This window comes from Madurella fahalii (genome assembly GCF_045866475.1).
Source record: "Madurella fahalii IFM 68171 DNA, scaffold_1, whole genome shotgun sequence".
NCBI classification, from domain to species: domain Eukaryota; kingdom Fungi; phylum Ascomycota; class Sordariomycetes; order Sordariales; genus Madurella; species Madurella fahalii.
In genome coordinates, this window is record NW_027263971.1 from 5,510,255 (window position 1) to 5,531,336 (window position 21,082).

Genomic DNA, 21,082 nt, shown 5'->3' on the forward strand with positions numbered 1-21,082 from the left:
GGTTTTTTTTTTTTTTTTTTTTTTTTTTTTTTTTTTTTTTCCCCTTTTTTCTCCAAAACTTTGTCCGCAAACCCCAATAGCTTTGTGGGGCGTGCCGGGGGGTATCAATCATTAATATGCTCAAAAATGAGTCTACGTCTGGCTTTTGCATCTTATGTCGTACAAAGGTCCCTATTAAGGTACTTTAGTCACCCAGTCACCCGCAGCACACGGTCGGGTCCTCGACCACAGTCCCGCCATTCCCGCCCTTGGCCACCAGGCCTCCCTCGGCGGGCCCGCCAATCACGACCGTCTTGCTCATCCAGTCGCACAGAAACTTGCCCAGCAGCGCCCCGATCAGGATGCAAATGATGATGTACCCATTGTAGTACATGGCCAGCAGCATGACAATGTACGCCAGGCCAAAGGTGGCTGCGTGGATGACGGAGCGGATCAGCTGCTGCAGGGGGGATGCCCGGAACGTCACCATCTGCGGGGCGAGCGCCTCCCCGCCGCCGCTGCCAGGACTGCCAGCCACGGCGGTGGGGCACACGGGAGCCGCCGCCGCCGCCGAGGAGGGGGACTGCTGCTGCTGCCGCGGGCCGCCGACACCGCCGTTAGCGATGAGGCTCATGCGCGCCTGGAAGTCCCGCTGGATGTGCTCGTCGTATTCCTTGCCGAGGCGGCGCAGCCCTTCGAGCAATACGACGAGGAGGATGACGCCGATGCAGGTCGCGGCGAAGGCGCCGTGCGTCGTGATGTGCCACGACGACGAGAGGAAGCAGGCGTCGATGGTGTACCAGTTCCAGAGCATCTATTGCAGCGCGCGGTTGGTGATTAGCCGAGCTCGTCAAGCGGGTTTAACGCGGGGGAAAAGATGGCGCGGGAATGCGACGTACAGAGATCTTGCATGCCGGGCCAGCGGACGAATCCCCGCCCCCATGGTCGCCGTGGTCCATTTTCTGGGGCCGGTGCGGATGTTGCGGACTTGTTTGCCGGTCTTTGCTGCGGATGCGGGGCACGCCGAGACGGAAGATGATGGCGATGGTCTTGGGAGAGAGCAGCCGGGTCAGATGGCGGAGGAAGCAATATAAGGATGCCGGTAGATGGCGGCGAGATAAATTGAGGAGGTGGAGAGGTAAACAGGCCCACGCCCGTGGGTGACGTGCGACTGGTCTGGCTGGTTGGCTGTTATTGGAGACGGGATCTGCAGCGCGGCGGCCTTTGGAAACTCCAGTTGCGCAGACGGGTTCTCTGTGTGGTGCTCGCCGTCCGGGCCTCTGCCGTCTTTTTAAAAAGTCAGGTTTGTGATACCGGGTTGCGATTAGGAGCCTTATGAAGTGCGTAACCAGAAAAGATCTCCCCTGCCGGGCTCCTAGCGTCGCTCGACTCGGCATGGTGTTGGACAGGTTCCCGTCCGGAGCCTTTTGTCTTACGGCGTGTTGGCACGCAGTGGCGTTACCGAAGCCCGGTTCCCTCGAAGCTCAGTGAGCAGGAATGCGCCAGAATCCGCTAACTTCCCCATATGCTCTGCCCGCCCGCGGCCAAGAATGGCACCCGAGTCACAATTGGCAAGGATTTCGGGGCGTGGGGTGCAGAAGGCGCCCTGCGATTGGCCTTCTGTGCCAAGGCCCAGCCCGAACCGCGCCATTGGATCCCCACTGCTGATGCAGAAACATGCTCAAAGATGCTCACACTTTCTCGTGGGTGAGATGATTGCGAGGGCGGAAAAAAAGAACGAGCAACAAAAAAAAGGGGGAAAAGAGAGAGAGAGAGAGAGAGAGAGAGAGAAAGACCTACCGGCGATTGTGAGCAATATTGGGTTGTGGTTGCAACAAGCTACCGCCGTTGAGTCCTAAGGTACCGTACATACCTTACCATTTTGCGCCTTCGGTCGTTCGCTTGATATTGAACAGTGCCATGGAATGTGCTCAGAATGCAACTCCACCCTTTACCGAAATACTTGGCGGCTCTGTACAATCCACCGAACTACGGAGCCACGGTAAGGGGGCATTCGGAGCCTAGCGCCCGAGATCTACTATGCTAACCGGCGGGAACCCAGACGAGAGAGGGCAGGGGACCGGGGCCGGGAAACAAACCAGTCTTGGTCGTTTATAAACAGAACAAGTCTCCCCGGTCTTTTTGCCACATGTCTAGAGGGACGAAACATGCACTCTGCGAGATCCGTGTAAATAGATCCGCCAGCTCGGCCGCAACTCTTATGATTGTCGAGTGAGCTACTCGGCGCTTTCCCCCGAGCCCGTAGTAGGACGGGACTATTCTTCCCCCCCGCAAGGACGAACCGGCAAGGAGAGGCCCAGCACCGTCCACACCATGGCGCTCACGCCACGGCACATACAGAATTTCTCCGAGGCCGCCGCACTCGAGCCGCATTGGGGCTACGCCGACCGCGCGGTCCCGTGCACAAACGATCCGGGCTCATGCGCCTACCTCGACGTCGTCTACGCGGCCCACGACCGGGGGATGGTGTACACGGGCATCTTCTGGCTGACCATCCTGGGCATCGTGCTCGTGTGGGCCCTCGGCCGCCGCATCTTTCCCCCGCGGGACGACACTACTGCACCTGTGCAGCTCACCACTACCACTATCTCTCCCTCTGCTGCCGCTTCGACCGCCCTGCAACAACAACAACAACAACAACAACAGCTACGAAACGAACCTGAATCCCATCAGCCACCGCCCCGCTCCACCTCATCCCGGGCATGGCACGCCCTCTCGTCGGCCTCGCGCCGCCACCTGCTGCCGTCCGCGCGGCGGCTCCGCAGCGTCTTCGGCCACACAACGCGGCTGCAGGTGTTGGTGCTGGCGGTGCTGGCGGGGTACCTGGCCGTCTGGTCGTTTGTAGGCATCGCGTACGCGACGTGGGTGACGCCGGTCAAGGGGGAGGCGGCCGGGGTGGTCAACACGCGGACGTCGCTGGGGCCGTGGGCGGACCGGGTCGGGGTGCTGGCGTACGCGCTGACGCCGCTCAGCGTCGTGCTGGCCAGCCGCGAGTCGGTGCTCGGCCTGCTCACGGGCGCGCCCTACACCAGCTTCCTGTTCCTGCACCGCTGGACCGGCCACCTCATCCTCGCCCAGTCGCTCCTCCACACCCTCGGCTGGGTCCTCATCGAGGGCTGGCTGTACCGTCCCCAGCCCGCCGTCTGGCACATGTGGATCGCCGAGGAGTACGCCGTCTGGGGCTTCGTCGCCCTCGCCTTGCTCGTCCTGCTGTGGATCTGCTCGCTGCAGGTCGTGGTCCGCCGCGTGACGGGCTACGAGTTCTTCCGGAAGGCCCATTACGTCCTGGCCATGGTGTACATCGGCGCGCTGATCGGGCATTGGCAGCAGCTGCAGTGTTTCCTGGTGCCCGGGTTGGTGCTCTGGGGGGCCGACCGCGGCGCGAGGTTGGTGAGGACGGGCCTGCTGCACTACGGATACCTGACCGAGACGGGGAGGTGGGGATTCCGAGCGATCGACGCCCGGGCGAAGCTCTGGAGGGATGAGGGGTTGGGGGATGTGGTCAGGCTGGATTTCGACCACGTCCAGTCGCCGTGGAAGATTGGCCAGCACTTCTTCTTGTGCTTTACCGAGGGGAGCATCTGGCAGTGTCACCCGTTCACGCCGCTGTCGCTGCCAGTGGCGGACGCCGCGGGGCGGGTGCGCCACTCGTACATCTTCCGCGCTAAGAAGGGCGAGACGAGAAAGATTGCTGCCGTGGTGGCCAAGAAGGTGGCTGCGCAGGCTTCGGACGGCGCTGCGGCGCCCGCTACCCCCGTCATTCTCCAGGGCCCGTACGGCGCGAACATTGTCGAGGGCCTCACGCGGGACGTCAACGTGCTCTGTGTGGCCGGCGGTACTGGCATCACGTATGTGCTCCCTGTGCTGCTACGTCTTGTTAGAGGCAGGGCGAACCCCGACCGGAAGGTTGAGCTGGTGTGGGCGGTGAAGAAGAAGCAGGATCTGGAGTGGGTAGAGCCGGAGATGGAGGAGCTTCGAAGACTGGGAGCGGCTCATAAACTCAAGATCCAGACCTTTGTCACGGCCGAACCGCTTTCCCTGCCGTCAAAGGGGGAAAAGGGTGCGGACGAGAAGCGGGCGACCGAATCCTCTGAAGATGACGTTGAGAGCCATTCTTCCATGAGCAGCGGTCATGACCAGAGGCCGGCCGTCAGCGAGGTCGTGAATGAGTTTATCGGCGGGGTAGCGCAAGGTCCGACTCACGTTTTCGGCAGTGGTCCGCCGGGAATGATCACGGATCTGAGGGCCGCCGTGGCAAAGTGCAATTCCGGCACGAAGGTGTGGAGAGGAGAAGAGAGGTTTGACGTCGGGCTTGTTTGTGATGACCGGTTGGAATGGTAGATACCCAAATAGTGTTCAATTCAAGTTTTAGATTTTGCCCGATTTATGACCGCGGCGTATTGTCCCCTCCTCAATTCCCTCCGCTGCAAGTCCCATCTTCGCTCCTAGTTCATGCAAAAACTAAGTCTTGCAGCGTCTCCTTCACAAGTCATCCCAAACGCCTTCCCCGTCTGAATCTACTACTACGAGTTAGCAACTACTACTCACATTATGCACCGCGCGTGCCCTTCCTACATCTTGACTTCTTCCACTCCTTCACCCACGCCTTCACGAAATGCACCTCAGCCCTCTGCGCCTCGGCGACGGCCTTCGGCGGCAGCTCCGGTGTCGTCTCGTTTGAGAACAGTCCGTTCTCGTCCCAATGATGCACGGCATCGTCGATGAGGATGAACGGCTCGCTGACGGTGTTCTCGCGCTCGGGGAGCCCGATCCTGTGCGGCGAAGCATGCCGCCACGGATCCCACTCCCCATCGACATGTGCCAGGCGCGGGTAGCTGATGTGGACTCCGCCGTGCTTGTTGATGCGCTCCACCTGCGCCGGGGCGGTGATGTTGAAGGCCTCGCGGCAGACCACCGAGAGGTACTCGATGTCGATGAGGCGGGAGATGAGCGGGAGCTGGTCGGCCGGGACGCCGGAGCCTGTCTGCAGGTAGCCCCATCTGTAGAGCAAGAGTTAGTGTCCGCTGCCGCGGAGCGGGCTGGTAACAGAGAAAAGAACTTGAAGAGACTCACTCGAAACAGTACTGATACGACCAGAGGCGCCACGTCTGCTTGAGGTCGTCCTGCTGGTAGAAGGTCGAGTTGTAGTTTGTGAAGCACGAGTCTTGGCTCCTGTTGCGGCAACCCTGCACCGTGGTGAGGTTGACATAGCCGATGTAGTTGAGCAGCTGGTTCGTGAGAGTGTCCGCCTCGTCCCCGTATCCGCCTGCCTTGACGAGTTCCCGGGCCTCCGACTCGAGGTCCACGGCATTCGGGTAGAGCTGCGCCGTGGAGCTGATATTGTTACAGTAGCTTCCGAACCCGGTGTTGTTCACCGCGGGGTCCCAGTTCATGCCCTGCAGCCCTGCGATCCCCCAGGATATCGTATTGGCAAAGTCATCGCTGCGGGTCAGGTTGCCCAGCCCAAATGCTGTCTTGAGACGCTGGACGTACTCGGTATCGGCCTTGTTGATGAGGATGTTGTCGACCATGTGAGTCAGCTTCTGCGTAGCGGTGACGCAGTCTCTTGGAGCGAACAGGCGGTGTGCTTCGTAGTACTGCCAGTAGTCGTAGATGGCCTCGGGCACACCAGAAGAGGAGATGGCGCCCCAGTAGACATCCGGATACAGCTTCCGCAGGAACGCAACAAATGCGCCAGCATAGGAGCCGCCATAGGCGATGTAGGGGTTCTTGGGCGATGTCAGATCCAGGTGCTCGAGTCCGTCGAAGACGACATGTCTGGCAAAGTAGGCCATGTCGGCAAGGGCCTGGTCTGTCGTCAGGAACCGGAGGTTCTCGGTGCTGAAGTCTGGCGTAGGCCGGCTCTCCCCATAGTAGCGATGCTCGAGGATGACGCCCAATCCGTTGGTGGCCTGGGCCAGCTTCGCGACAATGCCCTTTTGCAGGAAGGGCAGGCGGCCGACGCCGCTGGTCTCGCCACTTTGCAGGACGATGATGGGACCGCCTTTCTTGTAGTGGCTAGGATCGAACCAGTACCGCAGACCAAAGGTGTTGTTCGAGTGCGGCTCATACAGGGAGTCGTTGTGGAAGTGGTCAATGGGCACCTGGATGGTGCGTGCCGGGTACAGCAACTGGAGGTCTTCATCCCGAGCCACGAGCGCGCGGCTCTCTTGTGCCTCTTGCTGCGCTACCTACACGGCTGGTCAGCCGGCGAGCCACTGGCAATTTCAACAGGGGGAGTACTAACATGCTCCTTGAAATCCTTGAGCGTCAAAGAGGTCCGGAATGCGCCTTCGAGGCCGTTGACGAGCTGCGCGAGACATGCGGCGCCCACGGCGAGCCCGCGAAATGACACGATCACCATCACGATTTCAGACGCACGAGGGGTTAGAACAGCTTCAAGGAAGAAGTACGCTCACCTGAGCTCGAACAGACACGACCGTGCGGTCTACCCTAGTATGATGGCCGGCGACCCGCGCACCGGATCGCCCCAGGCACCAATTGATCGCTAATTGCCGCTTCAATGCCGAATTCCCGCTGGCCGATTGGCGATGGTCGAGTAAGCTCCGCGAAAGCGGAAGGTCGCGAAGCGGGAGCTGCAGCACCTTCGAACTTCCTATTCGAGATGGCAGTCAGATCCAGGGGTTCGCGTCACAAAGCTCTGCTGATCTAAATGCGCATCCAGAGTTGCGGAGTCGGTGCCAAGGAAATGGGGCCAAAAACAATGGAACCCAAACAATTTTGCGGATGAGGTGATCCGCTGATCTACCGGAAACAACACGGCGTGTATATTATTAACTAGGTACTTACTGTACATACTAAGTAATGATATTACTAGTTACGAGTCTCAAAGGTCGTCCCATTCATGCACACATCCATCCTATCCATCCGAGCCGCGAGACACCGACAACCCGGTTCCATACCACACCAGCAAATGCATAATTTGCCTTAAGTTAGGTAAGGTAACCAAAACACCTTAACACGCGACGGCAGATTAAGCCACCTCCTCGTAACACGGCACCTGCTGGGCAAACTCATGGCTGGAATAGCTCCCCTCCTGCAGGTCATTCAGCGTCGTGCACTGCGGCACCAGCGCGATGGGCGCGCACTCGGCGGGAATGTCGTCGGCCGGGTCGTAGGCGTATTGCAGCGTGATGTACTCGCGCTGGTAGTACGGCACGGTCGCGTTGCATGCCAGGTAGGTGCCCGAGCCGAGGCCGTTCACCAGGGCCGGGACGTCGCTCCCGACGATCGTATTGTACGTGCCCGACCCGACGTTGATGGGGATGATGTCCTGGGGCTCGGCCGGGCGCTGGACGTAGATGCCGAAGGGGAAACCGGGGGTGCCGCCGTCGGTGAGGATGTTGGTCTGCTTGAGCTGCGCCTGCTCGGCGGTGCCGTTCTGGTAAAAGATGCGGCCGGGCCCCGAGAGAACGGCCGCGTTGAGCCCGGCGCCCGTGTGGATGGTGCCAAGTGGCAAGCCGTCGACCGACGGGCTGAGGTCCCGGCTGGGGTCCGTGACCTTGGCGACGAGGAAGAACCCGTTGGATTGGGATAGGTACCCAACCTGCCTCACTGCGGGGGCGGCAGCCGCGACAACCGCCATGCCGAGCGTGGTAATGACGCGCATCGTGATGGATTGAGCGTTGCGGTTTCTTGGGAATGCTGCGGGGGGAGACTCGAGCGGTGTCGCTGGGACGTGAAGTAAGATGACAGCAACTGTGAGATCGGGTCGACTTTATATTCGGTCGTGGTGGGCCTGTTGGTTGAAGTACAGGACCGAAAACCCGGAGTAGCAAACACAGAGGGCGGCGACTTCGTATTGCAGCCGGGATCTCGGGGGAAAGTGGATCTGATGAGCGGGAGCTGCCAGTTCGTATAGTTGCATCGCTGTGTCCTTAGTAATCGAAGTGTGACTAGTGTCCCAACAACACGAGCGGCTGTAACGTCATCTTAACCGGCCTATGCATTGTAGCAGATTGAAAATGGCAACCGGATGGAAGAGGGGCAAGGAGGAGGAAATACGCAATCAGAAACAGAAATGAAAAAGAAAAGAAAGCGAGCGAGGGTGAATGGGGAGCTATTAGCGAAGATGTCATTCAGTCCCAAAAAAAAGAAGATGGTTAACAAGTGTAGGAACACAGGTGTCAAAGGTTGCGAGGATGGTAACGGTGCTTCCTAACACTTGCACCTACGGACAACAACAAACAATGGCAAGATCACCATTGACATCTCCCGGTGAATCTGCTGCAAACGGGTTGGCGGCTCGTGTGGTTTAATACTTCGGGTAGGGAAATGGCGTCCGCCAGTGAGCTTGTCTGGATCGACCCTCCCAGGATCCCGCCGGTGGCAATGCAGTCACTACCTTAACATTGTCTTGCCACTCAACAGTAATTTCTGGATATGTTGGGTGGTATCATCGAACTCCAAAGTGTTCACAGTGGCAACTTGAACTCGCTTCTACCCCGGCTTCCGACACAACAGTGCAAACCACACAGTTGACAATAGCATAGCGCCACCACTCAATGCTACCCCACCAGCCCACGGCGGCCTCGCGTTCTCAGCCAAGTCCACAGCATTCTTGAATAGTACAACCACGGCGGCCTCACCCTTTGCAAACACAACTCCCTCGCACCAACAGTTATCAAAGAAGCCGACTAGCTCAAATAGCGACGTCACCACCAACCACGCCGAGTTTCCGAGGACCAACACCCTCCCCAGTAGCCTCAGCACGACTGACAACCCCCTGAAGAGGTTAAACGAGAACCGCCGATATTGAACCCTCAGCAGCGCCTGCCGCGAACACACGACCGACAGGACGAAGCACAAGAAGGCGACCGTGCTGGCCGTACCGTACAGGAGATAACTCCCGGAGCGACAGCCGAGCCCCTTTGTGTCTGTTAGGTAGGCGATGATGATGGCCGCGCCGGTACTGCCCCACTGTACAAACGCCGCCGTCAGCGTCGCCCCGAAGACTTGCCACCGAAAGTCGGCACCGACCTCGTCGCTCCTTGGACATATCGCCAGTTCACGATCGCCTAGCCCCGCCAAGCCGCTAAGACACAGTGTTAGCTATGCACTTTCTCATTGTTATTTACGTTTGGCTCTTCAAACCACTACCGTATCCCTATGGTAGTGGGGATGGAGGACACCAGCCAGGAGAGTCATGCATAGATACTTACCAGTACGCTGCGAGTCTAGTAGAGTCGAAGATGGGATCAGCTTGCAATGCCTCAAGCGTAAGCCCACCATTTCCGGCCGTCGCAGCCGGATTCCCGTCGAGACCCTGCTGCTGGTAGAGCTTGTCCGCGGCTACCTCGAAGATATCAAAGACCTGCTGCGCCATGTGCCGCCACGTGTACATGCGCGCGTAGTTGTACACAGGGCCGGACTTGATCTCGTCGCCGTGGATGCCGAAGCCGGCAAAGTTGAAGTCGCGCACGCCGGGGTCGTCGCCGTCGGCCACTCGGAAGCCTTCCTGTTTCCGGCACACGAGCGGCTTGCCGGCGGCGGCGGGCGCCCGGTAGGCCGCGTCGGCGCGCAGCGCCTCGCCCACGTCGTCGGCGTGGCCCTGCGTGCCGACGATGACCCAGCCGCAGATGATGGACACTAGCCAGGTCCAGAGCGCGCTGGACGAGAAGGCCAGCGCCTCGGCGTGGTCGCCCAGCTGGGACCCGAAGGAGCCCACCGTGGTCAGGATCCAGGCGGTCACCGCCACGAGGAGCTGCGCGACCAGCGCGAGCGTCATCTTGCGCTTGGTCGCCAGGAGCCGTGCGCTCAGCCGCTCCCACCAATCGCGGTTGCTCCCGAGGAGGACGAGGCTGGCGAGCCAGCCTCTCTTGTAAGACATCCGCAGCGGCGCCTGCTGGGCCGCTTCCAGTAGCACCGTGGCGTCTCCCACTCTGGAGGCTAATTGGCTCCCGGGGAAATTGGAGTTGAATCGCTTGCGTTTGCGGCGTATCCACCGGCGGTTGAAGATTGTCATCATGAGGGAGAAGGCGAGGAGCATCGGGCTGCCGACGGCCATGAAGAAGCTCATGATGTTGGGGATGATGTCGCCGGCTTCGTATGGCAGCTGCGCCGTCAGTGCTAACCATGGGAGGAGATAGTTTGTTGTACGCGCGACGAATATTTCGTAGTTGAAGACCTTATCAAACGCTTGGTTAATTAATTAACAGCCAGGACTGTCCTTCCAAACGCAAAAGACGGAAACGGGGAAGAGGATACCTTAGATGTGCAAAAGAGAAACGGGGCCATGCACTCACCATAGGAAACCTCTCCCGACTGCAATACCGGTTGCAGAGTGCAATATTGATGCCCCAGATATCCTCCCTTCTCCAATCCCGGCCAGGGTCCACCACTCCGACAGCGCCATCCTTCCCTACAAGGCCTGCGACAACCACATCCAGATCGTCACCCTTGGCCGCTTCGTAGACCGCAGAAGCACACTTTCTCAACCATGTCTCGTGACCCGCGAAGTCTTGGAAGAGTTGCTCCAGGGTGCTGTTCATCAGTGCATTGACTACTACTAGTACTGCCTAAGTAAGGTAGTAATGTTGTTTTCGAGTGGAGACAGATCCAAGTCGGTGCCTCGACGAGGTGTTGTTTTCTTATTGCCCTTTCCAGGCGCGTACCGTGGGAGAGTAACTGAGTGGCGAAGTTGGACTCGTTCCGTCGGGGATATATAATGTCTTTCTCAAGAAGAAAAAGAGCGCACCGTACTCAGATATGGACGGGTGGCTCGCTCTTTTGAAGCAAAGCATTTTGAGTTTGCCCACCATGCATTGCGGCCCATGCCAACTGCAGAGCAACCACAGACCCGGGTTCAGCTGCTGCCTTGGAGGGGAGGGAGGGGATAAACGTCTTGAGGCGCCCTCCCACTCGGGTCGGACCGCACAAGATTACAGGAGCACAGACAGCTGAAAGAATTACTATTACACTATGAGGCGCCGCTCCCAGCTTATTCGCACAGTTATGTAGGACTATGCAGTTCTCGCTGCAAGCGGGTGGCCTGGCTGAGGCCGGCCGCCAATAGACATCACACGTTTCTGACGAGGAACTGCCTTGTCTGGGATGCTTGCCGTCCCCCGCGCCGCGGCGGTGGCGCAGCCTCCATTTTTAGTTAGTTTGCAGCCTCATTTTCTCTCGGTGTTGCCTCCGGACGGGGTTTCACATAGTGGGCGATAACGGGAATGAGTCATACGAGAAGGCAATCTTGATATAAGACGGGTCGAAGTCGATTGTACTGGTGGTCATAATTGTGCATCAGTACTACTAATGATGGTCAAAAAGAACCCAAAACAGAAAACGCCAAGAATGCCCTCGAGCGATGCGTCGGTTGCATCCAGGAGTCTCTAATTTGATACAATTTATCCAAACGCTCAAGAAATGTCCCGCATGTTGACAACACCACCGCTACGGTTCAAACATTCCATGCATCCAACTAACGAAACAACCCAAAGATAGATTAGAAACATCAGTAGAACCGCAGGACAAGCCACCTTGCAGTTGGCTGTTCTCCAATCTGGATGCGGGAGCCAACCTCCACCCCCTCCCCCTCCCCCGGCCCCCGACCCGAAAAACACCCCCAACCCAAACTGCAACCGTACCGGTCCGTTGAGACTCAGAGAGGTTTGGATCCTGACCTCATATATTGACTGACCTCATATATTGGGAAACATCGGTCGACCGACGCGACCTTGGAGGGACGTGGCGAGGATGAACGGGCCGACACCCGCGGGGTTCGACTGGATGATCGGACCCGCTGACCGATGGCTGGGTGGTTTAGTGTCTCACCATTGGGAGTATCCGGTACGAAACTCGAATCCCTCGGTTAATTAATAGCCATGGGTGCCGGAGTGTCCGTGGAACGAAGAGAACAACCGAATCAGCGGTAGTCATCGTATTCCGGGCCGTTCACGTCATGACTTAATGATGGGTTCGATGCGACAACCGATGATGGAGCGCGAGACAGCAGTAGCTTGTTGCATCGCGCGTGGTGGCCATGGAAACAAGGCCTTCACCTAGGGAGCGGCTTGTCCCTTCGACACTCTGATCCCATCCCGCATCTAACGCCCCAAGAGACAGCGCACAATGACCCCTGAGGAAGCTTGGTACAATGGCAAGCGTTGCTCATGACACCCTTGACATCTTCCCGGGGAGTACCTGTGGGACAAGACCGCTTTGGCCAACAAGCCGCTCACTTGCCTAAGTGACCACCGCCGAGGACGACGCAGAACACCGAGGCAAGACTGGCGGTTCCGTGACGACATTGTGTCGAGGCACCCGAACAAGCTTCTTGATAAACCACGAGAGTCGTATACGCTCCCAGGAGAAGAGAGACGATGGAGCGTGTAGGGGTTACCATGAGAACAGGCCAAGCTTATCACGGATATCTCTCCCCAACGGGTGAATCCTTCGCGGGAGCAAAAAGCTGATCGTCCATCCGGCCTTGTGGGAGCGGGAGCGTCAGTCGTACGTGGCCCGGGGACAAGCCGCTGCGTCAGATCTTGGAGAGAGTGCTTCTGTGCAACGGAGGTGATCGAGCGGCGTGAATTCGTAAACGAGGTGGTGAGTAAACGTTGGACTGGCATTGGGAAAGGATGGATGTATGCTGTCGTTTCGGGCTTTTCGACGGGAGCGTAGATGATGATGACGGGCGAGCGGTTCGATGTTACGTGTGTGTGGGGAGGGAAGAAGACCAAAGGGTATGAACGGCATGGGTGGTTATGAACGGCATCGACGAACCGAGGGCTCCCTCCGCCGAGCGTTTTCCAGACGGGCGGGAACGGAGGTATCAGATGTTACCAGATCATCCCGTGGGTCTTCATTCCCGCTTTTGTATCCCCAAGCTTCTTCCTCTGTCGGACATAGTTCACGCGCAACAAGTCCTTTACACCCATATAAAACATGCCACAGAGGCCACAGGCAAGCACGATGGCGATGCTGATCATGACGATGACGGGGAACCATAGTGCTGCGTCAAGAAGGCGTGGCCAGGGCCCCGGCGGAACCTCGCGGCCGATCTCGCTGCCGACCTCGATGGCAGCGAGGCTAACCTGCATCGAGTTGAGTACGACGGAGCACACGGCAAATAGGGTGATTAGAGGGGCGAGTATGTGCGCTAGGAAAGAGCCCCACTGCGGGTAGATGTGGAAGTAGGCGAGGCTGCCCTTGAAGAGAATCGCTGCGCGATTGATGCGGCTCAGGCGGAGCTCGCCGTAGTGGTATCGGCGGTTGACGTGGTCGTCGCCCACCCGCGCAAAGGGCTCGATAAACTCGCACCACTCTTCGTAGGTTGGGTCAGTGCCGTCCTCCTTCTTCGGGATCAGCTTGAGGTCGAGAGCCTCGAGAAAATCAATCTCGAATTGAATGAGGAAGTAGTAGCTGCGCATGAAGCCCAGGCATGCCTTGTAGATCTTCGTATCGGCGTTCTTAATGTACTCCCAGAAAGCCTTGGAGTAAAAGTAGGCAGGAATGGGCTTGATGAAGATGACCTCGTAGTACCAGAGCAAGTGCAGGCCCGGGTGCTGGTCGATGACGATCTTGCGATCATGTGACTTTTGGTGATGCAGGGGCATAATGTGGATGTAGGAGGGCGTCTGCACGAAGATGTAGCGCATGAGGGGTAGGAGCGAGTCGAGCTTGTCGGTGGTGTGTTGCTCATCTAGGTACTTGAGCAAGGGGTCTCTGCCGTCGGCAGCCGCTGTGCGTCTGTCGAGGCGGATGCGTGGTTGGCCGGGGAGGTATTGCTTGGAACTACCCCCCTTCATCTTCAAGATCTTCCTTGTCTGCTTCTCCCCGACCGGGAGCGATGCGGACTCGAGCTGCGTATACCACTCCAGCGCCAGCCCGCTGAAGGGTTCCGTGATGTTCGCCACGCCGGGTGCGAGCCCGGGGTCAGGCGTCTCGGCCGTCGGCGCGGCGCTGGGCGTGGGTGAGGCTGTCGCCATCTTTCCGTGCCAATGGGGAAGTACCGGGCTCCCAACCTAGCGGGATTCGACGTGAACGGAGAAGTGCTGCTGCCGTCGCGAGCCAACACGGCGCGGGCCTTGTGATGGTCGAGTCGTTCCGCAGCTGGTGTATCTCCTACGTTCTCATCTGCTTCCGGTCCGCCGTTTGGATGAGATTGTTGATGAGAAGAAATCTGAACCGAGCCGAGCTGGACATTTAAACTTGGCACGCGAAGGCGGCACGGGGGCTGCGCAGGCGCAGAGAGGTGCAACCCTACGCGGCACCCCATGTCGTCTTGGCTGCCTTGGCGGCTACGTGAACCTACAGCGGGCCAAGCTCGGCGCCATCGCACCCACCCGCCGAACCATCGCACAGCAGCCCCACGGTCCGGGGCGAATGAGCGGCCGACGCGGTCATCCAGACGTACCGAGTACTGCGGGCAAAGCGTGCGAGAGCGAATGCAAGTTGAGCGTGAGAATGACCCTGCGGAGCCCATCAGAGCAGAAAAGCGGACGGTTCGCGGGATCGAAAGAAAATTGGAGACCGGTAGGTACGCCATTCTGCTGTTGAATTCTCAAGTTCGCTTTGGGTGAGCGCCAGGGAAGTTCCCCAATCAGGCGGCCTGCATTTCATGGCGGTTATGCGGCTACCCACTCTGGCACCAACAGCTCAGTTCCGAGACACCAGCCCCACGCTGGACCGCCTGTAAGGTAAAAACGTCCAAACGAAGACCTGACCAAACGTTTGTCCGCCCAATAGGCGATTATACACAGCCGCGTATGCCAGAACTGCAAGAAGAACCCAAACAGAAGGCAGTGCACTCAATCATCCCCTGTCAGGTCAATGACTTCGACCGGGGTCTTCTTTACGCCCCGTGAAGGCGATTGAGACGGAGTCTCCATTTTGATCCTGGTATGACTGCTCGGTTGGCGCCCAGAGTTGATCCGACTGAAAGAAACCGGCGTCAAGACCCTGCAACCTGGGGAAGTTGCAGCTGCAACTGATGCCAGTGGCGTCGGGGCCAGCGGGAATGGTTTTGGTCCCTGCCACGTACTGGACATGATCTGCGTGGTTCCCAACCTACGCGGCGCGTTAAATGCCAAGGGCGAAACCGAAGGCAATCCGCCTCCCGGCGAGGGCGTTGGGCTGAAAGCGGACTGGCGTGTGGGCGTAGCGCAGGAGACGTTGTTCGGTGGGGTACGAGTTGCGCTTAACAAGAATCGCCGCCCAGTTGCCGTCGCACCGCGATGTTTCTGGGCCCATTCGCTCATCCATCCCCGCCTTGTCGGGATGGGGGCCTGGATAGTAAGTTCAGGTGTTTCGAGGGAATTGAGGCTGCGTAAGCGGGACCCAGGTTCTGACGCGGAGGGTTGTGAGGCAGCAACGGCTTCGAGGCAAGGGTGGTGTGATTCGACCATGATCGCAGTCGGACTTGGGGCCGCAGGCTGAATCTGGCTGTTATTCCTTGTATATATTGTATGGGAACGTGACTCCTCCATCTCTATTTCCAATTCTTCGATCGCAACTGGAGACCTTCTAGGGGGTTGAACAGGATCAAAGCGAATGATGCTGTTATAACTGTCGCCAAGCACCGTCCGCAATTGACCACGGTCGAGCTGGTCAATTTCAGCGGTTGCCTTGTTTAGTTTCTCTGTCCAGAGATCGAAACTCGGGCCCTGTACGATGGTCATGAGCTTCTCGATGATGACAACGCCGTTCTCCACGGTGAACTCGCACCGGATCACATTTGCGTAGTGCGGTAACAACCACGAATTGAGATGGAGTATCTCTGTATCCGAGGCCAAGGAGATGCTGGCAGCGCGCACGCTGCTTCGGAGAAATCGGTTGACCAGGGAGCAGAGTCTGCAAGCGCATGGGACACATTGACATTCCGGTATCCAATGCACCGGCGGCGGACCGACACATCGATCAAGGTATTTTTCGAGGATCGCTGTGAAGAGGTGATGGTACCGGGCCGCTGATAGACAAACATGGTTTTCTTCGAGGATTCTCAGGAGTTCTCGCAGAAATGGCAACCAGAACGCGGCAAACTCCCGGGGTTTGATTAAACCAACGTCTCGGACAATCTTGAGAGCGAGAACGGCCAGAATCCTATCATCTATCCGTTCAGCCAATATGCCGGAGACAAAGGAAGAAAGTTGAGTGGCGTCCACACTCCCCGGATGCACTGGTTGGGGCATGAGATGACAACACCGGCACCCGCCAGTTGGAGAGACGGGCGAGGGCTTGCAGAGCTTGGAGACGTCCAGCGAATCGACGAAAAGCCTCACAAATCGCGCTAGCAGTGCCCGGGAGACTGAAGGCGAAGAAGGGTGGAAGGTAGGAACCTGGCGGAGGCCGTCGAAAACGCCCAGAGCGAAGGACGTATGTAAAACGGGATTCTTCTCGACAAGCGGTAGAAGGCTAAAAAAATATTCATATCTTAATGCCGATGAATCAAGGAAGGGCCATCTTGTAAGGGACGTACGTTAAGGTTACCGCTTCAGGGCCGAGCACGACGTAGACCAGCTCTGACAAGTGCTGCCCATCCTGAACAGTTCCGGCCTGCATGCCGACACCATCTAAAGCGCTGATTGCTAGCTGCCGCAGCAGAAGTTGTGTCCCATTCCCAGGGGGCCGAAGACGGAGGAATTTAATGGGAGAGCTCAAACCCGTGGCTGCTAGTCTTCAAACCAATTAGTTAGGGCTCATTAATGGCGACCCAAGAGCGTACTCACCTCGTTCCAATGTCGCGCACCGCAAGTAACCCAGCTTCAACTTGATCTGCTACCCACTCGAAAAATGTCGGAAGATGGTAGCTCCCGAGTTTGGACAAGGCCTGGTCGAAGAATTCCCAGTCCTGTGCAAGAACCAGCGCTTTGAGAAGCCCCTCGACCACATCGCTCGGAAATACTGCCAGGCCTCTTGTTTCATCAAGTTCCCAAACTTTCGTACAGAACTCCCTAAAGACCGGGAGTAGCCGGTCGCGGTTTGCCGGTTCCGAGATTCGAGCCGTAAAGTATCCGACCAACCTCTGAACGCCTGTGGTCTGTAGGCAATAGCGGCAGGTTAGGGCCGAGGGTACCTCGCACTCCACCAAAGAATCAACCACACTGTCCCGCGGAATAAGCATAACAGCCTATGAATCCTCATGAGCCTTCACCTCAACAGTCTTTCTTTGGAAAAGGCCGGTACTCACAGTCGCGGACACGGAGGAAGACTGTTTTGGCAAGGAACGCTTCGTGTGCACCCAGCTTCGTTCATCCACCGGGATATCGGAGATCAGCAGGTGCGATTGCGAGTCGCGGATAGCGCTGGCTAGATAGCTCGGAGTTGGCTCTTGTCGCCCTATGTCTTCCCGCTCGAGGGTGGCAAGGAATGCCTCAAAAGGAACCTCTGCGGTGAACCGGCCGAGAGTCTCAACGACAAGTCGATCCCCCGGAGAGAAATTATCAGCAAACCGAGCATCGAGCCTGTAAAGGAGGTGGTTTGTTGGTCGTGATGATTTGTGTTGTCCCACCCATCTCCGTAGCGCCTCACGAAGGTCCTGTTCCGCTTCCGCGATTAGGGGGCACTCCGAAGTTAGTACCCTGGTAGGAGCCCCAATTGAAGGAGTAGCGGCCACCTTTGAGCCCAAAGTGTCGTCCTCGCCGATCCGGTGCAGCCTGTCCAATTCGAGGCGGAGGTCAGTTTTCAGGTCCAAAAAGGCGTCCTCCTGCAGCTGCTCAAACAAGCCCCGCGATCCGACGCGGCCATGCATGTCTGGGACGCGGGCCTCGTCCGTTTCGACATCGCTGCTGCTCAGGATAACGACGTCGGACAGTCGCCTCTGTTTTGACCGAGTGGGCGTGCCATTCCCCAAGCAGGCTACGGCACGGCTCCTTTTTGACGATGGCAGCATTGGGCGGCGCGCAGCGTGGGATTAGCGTGGGATTCACGTGGGATTCTTTTTGCGTGGCCCGGAATCTGGGACGCGCTATTACGCGCCGAAGTCGACTTCCACCAGGCTTGGCGCATCGCGCGAGCTCCACTAAAGTGCCCCACAGAAGTCACTGAAGTGGCACGCTAAGGTCCTAACCTACTGTACATCGGTACTGTACCTAAGGTAGTGTAAGATACCTTAGCTGACGCTAGCTTAACTCAGAAACCTACCGTAGTCTCTCGATTAGCAATTAGGAGGGCTAGTGGATGTTGAAAGTCTGCCAGGGCGATGGCTCCCCAGCTTAGGCGTTCAACAATGCTGTGCCAGTGTACAAATAGCGTCGACCCAACGCTGTTTTGCACATTCGACGGTCAAGGCAGCGAAGAAGGCGGGGAGCGGAGCCTTGCCACGGAGCTGCCTGGGTCACGTTAAGGCGAGAACTACCTACTAGCACCTCAAGTTACTACTAGTAATTTCCTTATACAACATACCTGGGCCGCAACTTGAAGCCCGCCGAGATCGTCACACCACTTTTGCCGTGGCGCCATCGCGTAATGCGTAAGGTACAAACCTGTCCGTTGCGATAGTTACAATGCTCAAGGTATACCTTCCCTCGGGCGGTTGGTAATTTGTGACGTTCAGCAAGCCTGGCAGGCTGGCGTCTTGTACCGCATTGATCTGCAAGGGGCTGACCCAGCATAAAACCGTGAGATGATTAATAGTTTGTGTAGGTATAACACGAAGTAAGCTACCCGAGGAAGGCAACGGCCCCATTCCGGATCGGATGTCTTCCATCACCACAGGACATCTGCATAAACGTCAAGCGAAGATACTGGTGTCCGTCAATGGCGCTGGTCACGCCATAGCCCATGCTGAACAGCGCAGAAATACGACAGCTGCGTGGGAGCAACTTCGGGGTCTTTGTTGAAGTCATCCCCACGGAAAAAAAGTAAACACCGGTGCCGCGTTCTTGACCAACCAAGCTAGAAGTGTAATAAAGACCGGCAGACACTGCCGATTCTTAGTCCTGAGAGGCCTGAACTGAAGCTTGCAATACAGCAACGCCGAGTGGCCGAGGACCAAACCGAGAACCTCAGAATATAGGAAAGCCCACTACCTTACACAGCTCGGGTGTTTGAAAGAGCACGTTTGGTTGTGGTCACATCCCGGAAATCCCCAGCACTTAACTTCCGTCTGCCCTGAGCAGTTCCGCATACCACTCCATCAACGAATTCATGGAGTCATGCTGCGTTCGAGCAGTTGGCTCTCCAACTGCCCAATGTCCACGTGGCACCAATGACAGGCGTGTCCGCCCCGGCCACTACGGCAGACGGAGACGCGGTCGCATAGTTGATCCCCGAGCCCAGCATCTCTTGCCTTTCGCCGGACCACCAGGCAAGCTTCCCGACCCCAATAACAACATCACCAGTTCCGTCTTCCTCGTCATCATGCTGAAACAACCACTTCCGTTTGAGCCGAACCCGTCCCAACGCCGTCAGATGCCATTGTTCAACACGAACAAGGTTCCGAGATACCTCTTCCGCGTCCACACCCCGACCTCGGCGGGCAAGACCACAGTATCGTCCGTGGTCCCGCCTGCATCAAGCTGCGGCAGCGCTGGCGAGACGCGCGACCTATTCAGCCTGCGGCCCAGCTACGCCGCGGCTCTCCTTAATAACCATCTATGGTGGGTGCAGGCGCACGAGGCCAATTGCAACTTTGTCAGCTGGACCAGCTCCCTGCTCTTCGCGCTCCATTACACGCTGCATCGGCACCGCGGTAGCCGCGACAAGTCCGCACTCGCCGATATCTCGCTCCTGGTGCTCGACACCAGGGGTCTTCCGGCCGGCACCTTTGTCAGCGAGATGGAGATTCTCAAGGTCTTTGCCGAGCACGAGCACGAGCCGGCTGGCACCGCGCCGCGCAGGACGCTCCGCAAACTCGTCGAGATCCGCGAGAGGCCGGGAAACCGCACCTACGGCGAGTACCTCTCGCAGGGGGACCTGGATATCCGGGGGAGGTGCGCCCAGACCACCATGCAGAAGGTCATCGATCTCGGCATGTTTGAGCTGCTCAAGGAGCTGAGCCGGGAGCGTCTCTGGGAGAACTTGGCCAATAGCGTGATTGTCCTCCGCGAGGAGCTCTGGCCACGCGCATACGCCGACGCGTCGCCGGCCACGCATTTTGAGGTCCGAAAGGCCATCACTATTGCAGATGCCTGCTTCGGCGATAGGTGGACCGTCCCGCTCACGGCCATGCTGCTGGCTCTAAGGCGCCGTAAGAGAAATGACTCTGTCATTGTACAGGGAATCGCGGCCATGTTCTCTCGTTAGCAAATCTTGCCCCAGAGACAGTAATACTCCACCGCGCTAACTTATCTCAGCCTCGGAAATTGAACGACTCTCATTGGGGGACATCAAAGCATATGATCGGATACCAGAGGTCGAGCAGTTCCAGATGATCATCGACGATATCCATGGTCACTTTGCCGGAGGAACGACCAGTCTGGCAGACTCGGTCGAGGATCTCAGGTAAGGCTGGCCACAGTCCTTTCCCTGTTCAGGAACCAGCTGTTAACCAGAGGATCTAGCGGCAGTCAGGTACCTGTGCTTATCGGGGCCACAATTATGCCGTCCGACTTTGCTAGCGAGGAACTGATCAATCGCTTCGCCGGGATGGGTCTATAGTCCCGGCTTACCGGGCACGTGAAAATAGGGTCCGACGGGCTTTGTTTAGCACCGAGCTTCCACATGGAGGACTTAACCCCCGCACAGATCAGTGGATGCGCAATGTCAGGATAGGCCGATGGAGTACTATGTAGTTGCGGGCTAGACTTTGTACGGGCCTATTGGCCAAGTTCTTGTTGTGTTTGATGCTGCACGATCTCGGTCTGATATCTGCAGTGAAGCGCCGATCCGGGTCAAAATTGGCCACCCCATCCCCGCGCTGCCGCGGGCTGCAACAGACTCTCGTTTCCTGAACGCAGCCGGCGCCTAGAAGACAACTGAAGTTTAGCCCCACAAAGTCTTCCGGAGACGGACGTCATGCAACGGGGCGCAGCGTGGTTTCCCGCCGCGTTACCTACGTGTTTCGTTGATAGGGCAGTATGTAGGTCTCGGTTCCGGGCTCAGCTATGTTGTGGGCTTGTGTTGCGTGTCACCGAGATGGCCAACCGGACCGGTGCTGCTCACACCCCGATGATGGCTT

At 57.8% G+C, this 21,082-nt stretch overlaps 8 protein-coding genes across 8 annotated transcripts; 2 read left to right on the top strand and 6 right to left on the bottom strand.

Moving 5' to 3' along the window:
• Window positions 1–196: 196 nt before the first annotated feature.
• MFIFM68171_01676 (uncharacterized protein) lies at window positions 197–938 on the bottom strand (the record flags this gene model as incomplete). Its single annotated transcript, XM_071057098.1, has 2 exons — window positions 197–793; window positions 879–938. 2 exons carry the CDS (start codon window positions 936–938, stop codon window positions 197–199), a joined length of 657 nt encoding a protein of 218 aa, XP_070913199.1.
• Window positions 939–2,313: 1,375 nt separating this feature from the next.
• On the top strand, window positions 2,314–4,341 carry MFIFM68171_01677 (uncharacterized protein; the record flags this gene model as incomplete). Its single annotated transcript, XM_071057099.1, has 1 exon — window positions 2,314–4,341. One exon carries the CDS (start codon window positions 2,314–2,316, stop codon window positions 4,339–4,341), a length of 2,028 nt encoding a protein of 675 aa, XP_070913200.1.
• Window positions 4,342–4,549: 208 nt separating this feature from the next.
• MFIFM68171_01678 (uncharacterized protein) lies at window positions 4,550–6,364 on the bottom strand (the record flags this gene model as incomplete). Its single annotated transcript, XM_071057100.1, has 3 exons — window positions 4,550–5,000; window positions 5,074–6,191; window positions 6,248–6,364. 3 exons carry the CDS (start codon window positions 6,362–6,364, stop codon window positions 4,550–4,552), a joined length of 1,686 nt encoding a protein of 561 aa, XP_070913201.1.
• A 630-nt stretch (window positions 6,365–6,994) lies between these two features.
• On the bottom strand, window positions 6,995–7,630 carry MFIFM68171_01679 (uncharacterized protein; the record flags this gene model as incomplete). Its single annotated transcript, XM_071057101.1, has 1 exon — window positions 6,995–7,630. The coding sequence occupies one exon, from the start codon at window positions 7,628–7,630 to the stop codon at window positions 6,995–6,997; it is 636 nt and encodes a 211-aa protein (XP_070913202.1).
• Window positions 7,631–8,460: 830 nt separating this feature from the next.
• Window positions 8,461–10,511, bottom strand: MFIFM68171_01680 (uncharacterized protein; the record flags this gene model as incomplete). Its single annotated transcript, XM_071057102.1, has 3 exons — window positions 8,461–9,055; window positions 9,183–10,147; window positions 10,266–10,511. 3 exons carry the CDS (start codon window positions 10,509–10,511, stop codon window positions 8,461–8,463), a joined length of 1,806 nt encoding a protein of 601 aa, XP_070913203.1.
• A 2,292-nt stretch (window positions 10,512–12,803) lies between these two features.
• On the bottom strand, window positions 12,804–13,952 carry MFIFM68171_01681 (uncharacterized protein; the record flags this gene model as incomplete). The annotated part of the gene is made up of 1 exon (XM_071057103.1): window positions 12,804–13,952. One exon carries the CDS (start codon window positions 13,950–13,952, stop codon window positions 12,804–12,806), a length of 1,149 nt encoding a protein of 382 aa, XP_070913204.1.
• A 1,093-nt stretch (window positions 13,953–15,045) lies between these two features.
• MFIFM68171_01682 (uncharacterized protein) lies at window positions 15,046–17,854 on the bottom strand (the record flags this gene model as incomplete). The annotated part of the gene is made up of 5 exons (XM_071057104.1): window positions 15,046–15,251; window positions 15,440–16,377; window positions 16,442–16,639; window positions 16,692–17,092; window positions 17,153–17,854. 5 exons carry the CDS (start codon window positions 17,852–17,854, stop codon window positions 15,046–15,048), a joined length of 2,445 nt encoding a protein of 814 aa, XP_070913205.1.
• Window positions 17,855–19,323: 1,469 nt separating this feature from the next.
• Window positions 19,324–20,562, top strand: MFIFM68171_01683 (uncharacterized protein; the record flags this gene model as incomplete). Its single annotated transcript, XM_071057105.1, has 3 exons — window positions 19,324–20,203; window positions 20,259–20,406; window positions 20,466–20,562. 3 exons carry the CDS (start codon window positions 19,324–19,326, stop codon window positions 20,560–20,562), a joined length of 1,125 nt encoding a protein of 374 aa, XP_070913206.1.
• Between the last annotated feature and the right edge of the window lie 520 nt (window positions 20,563–21,082).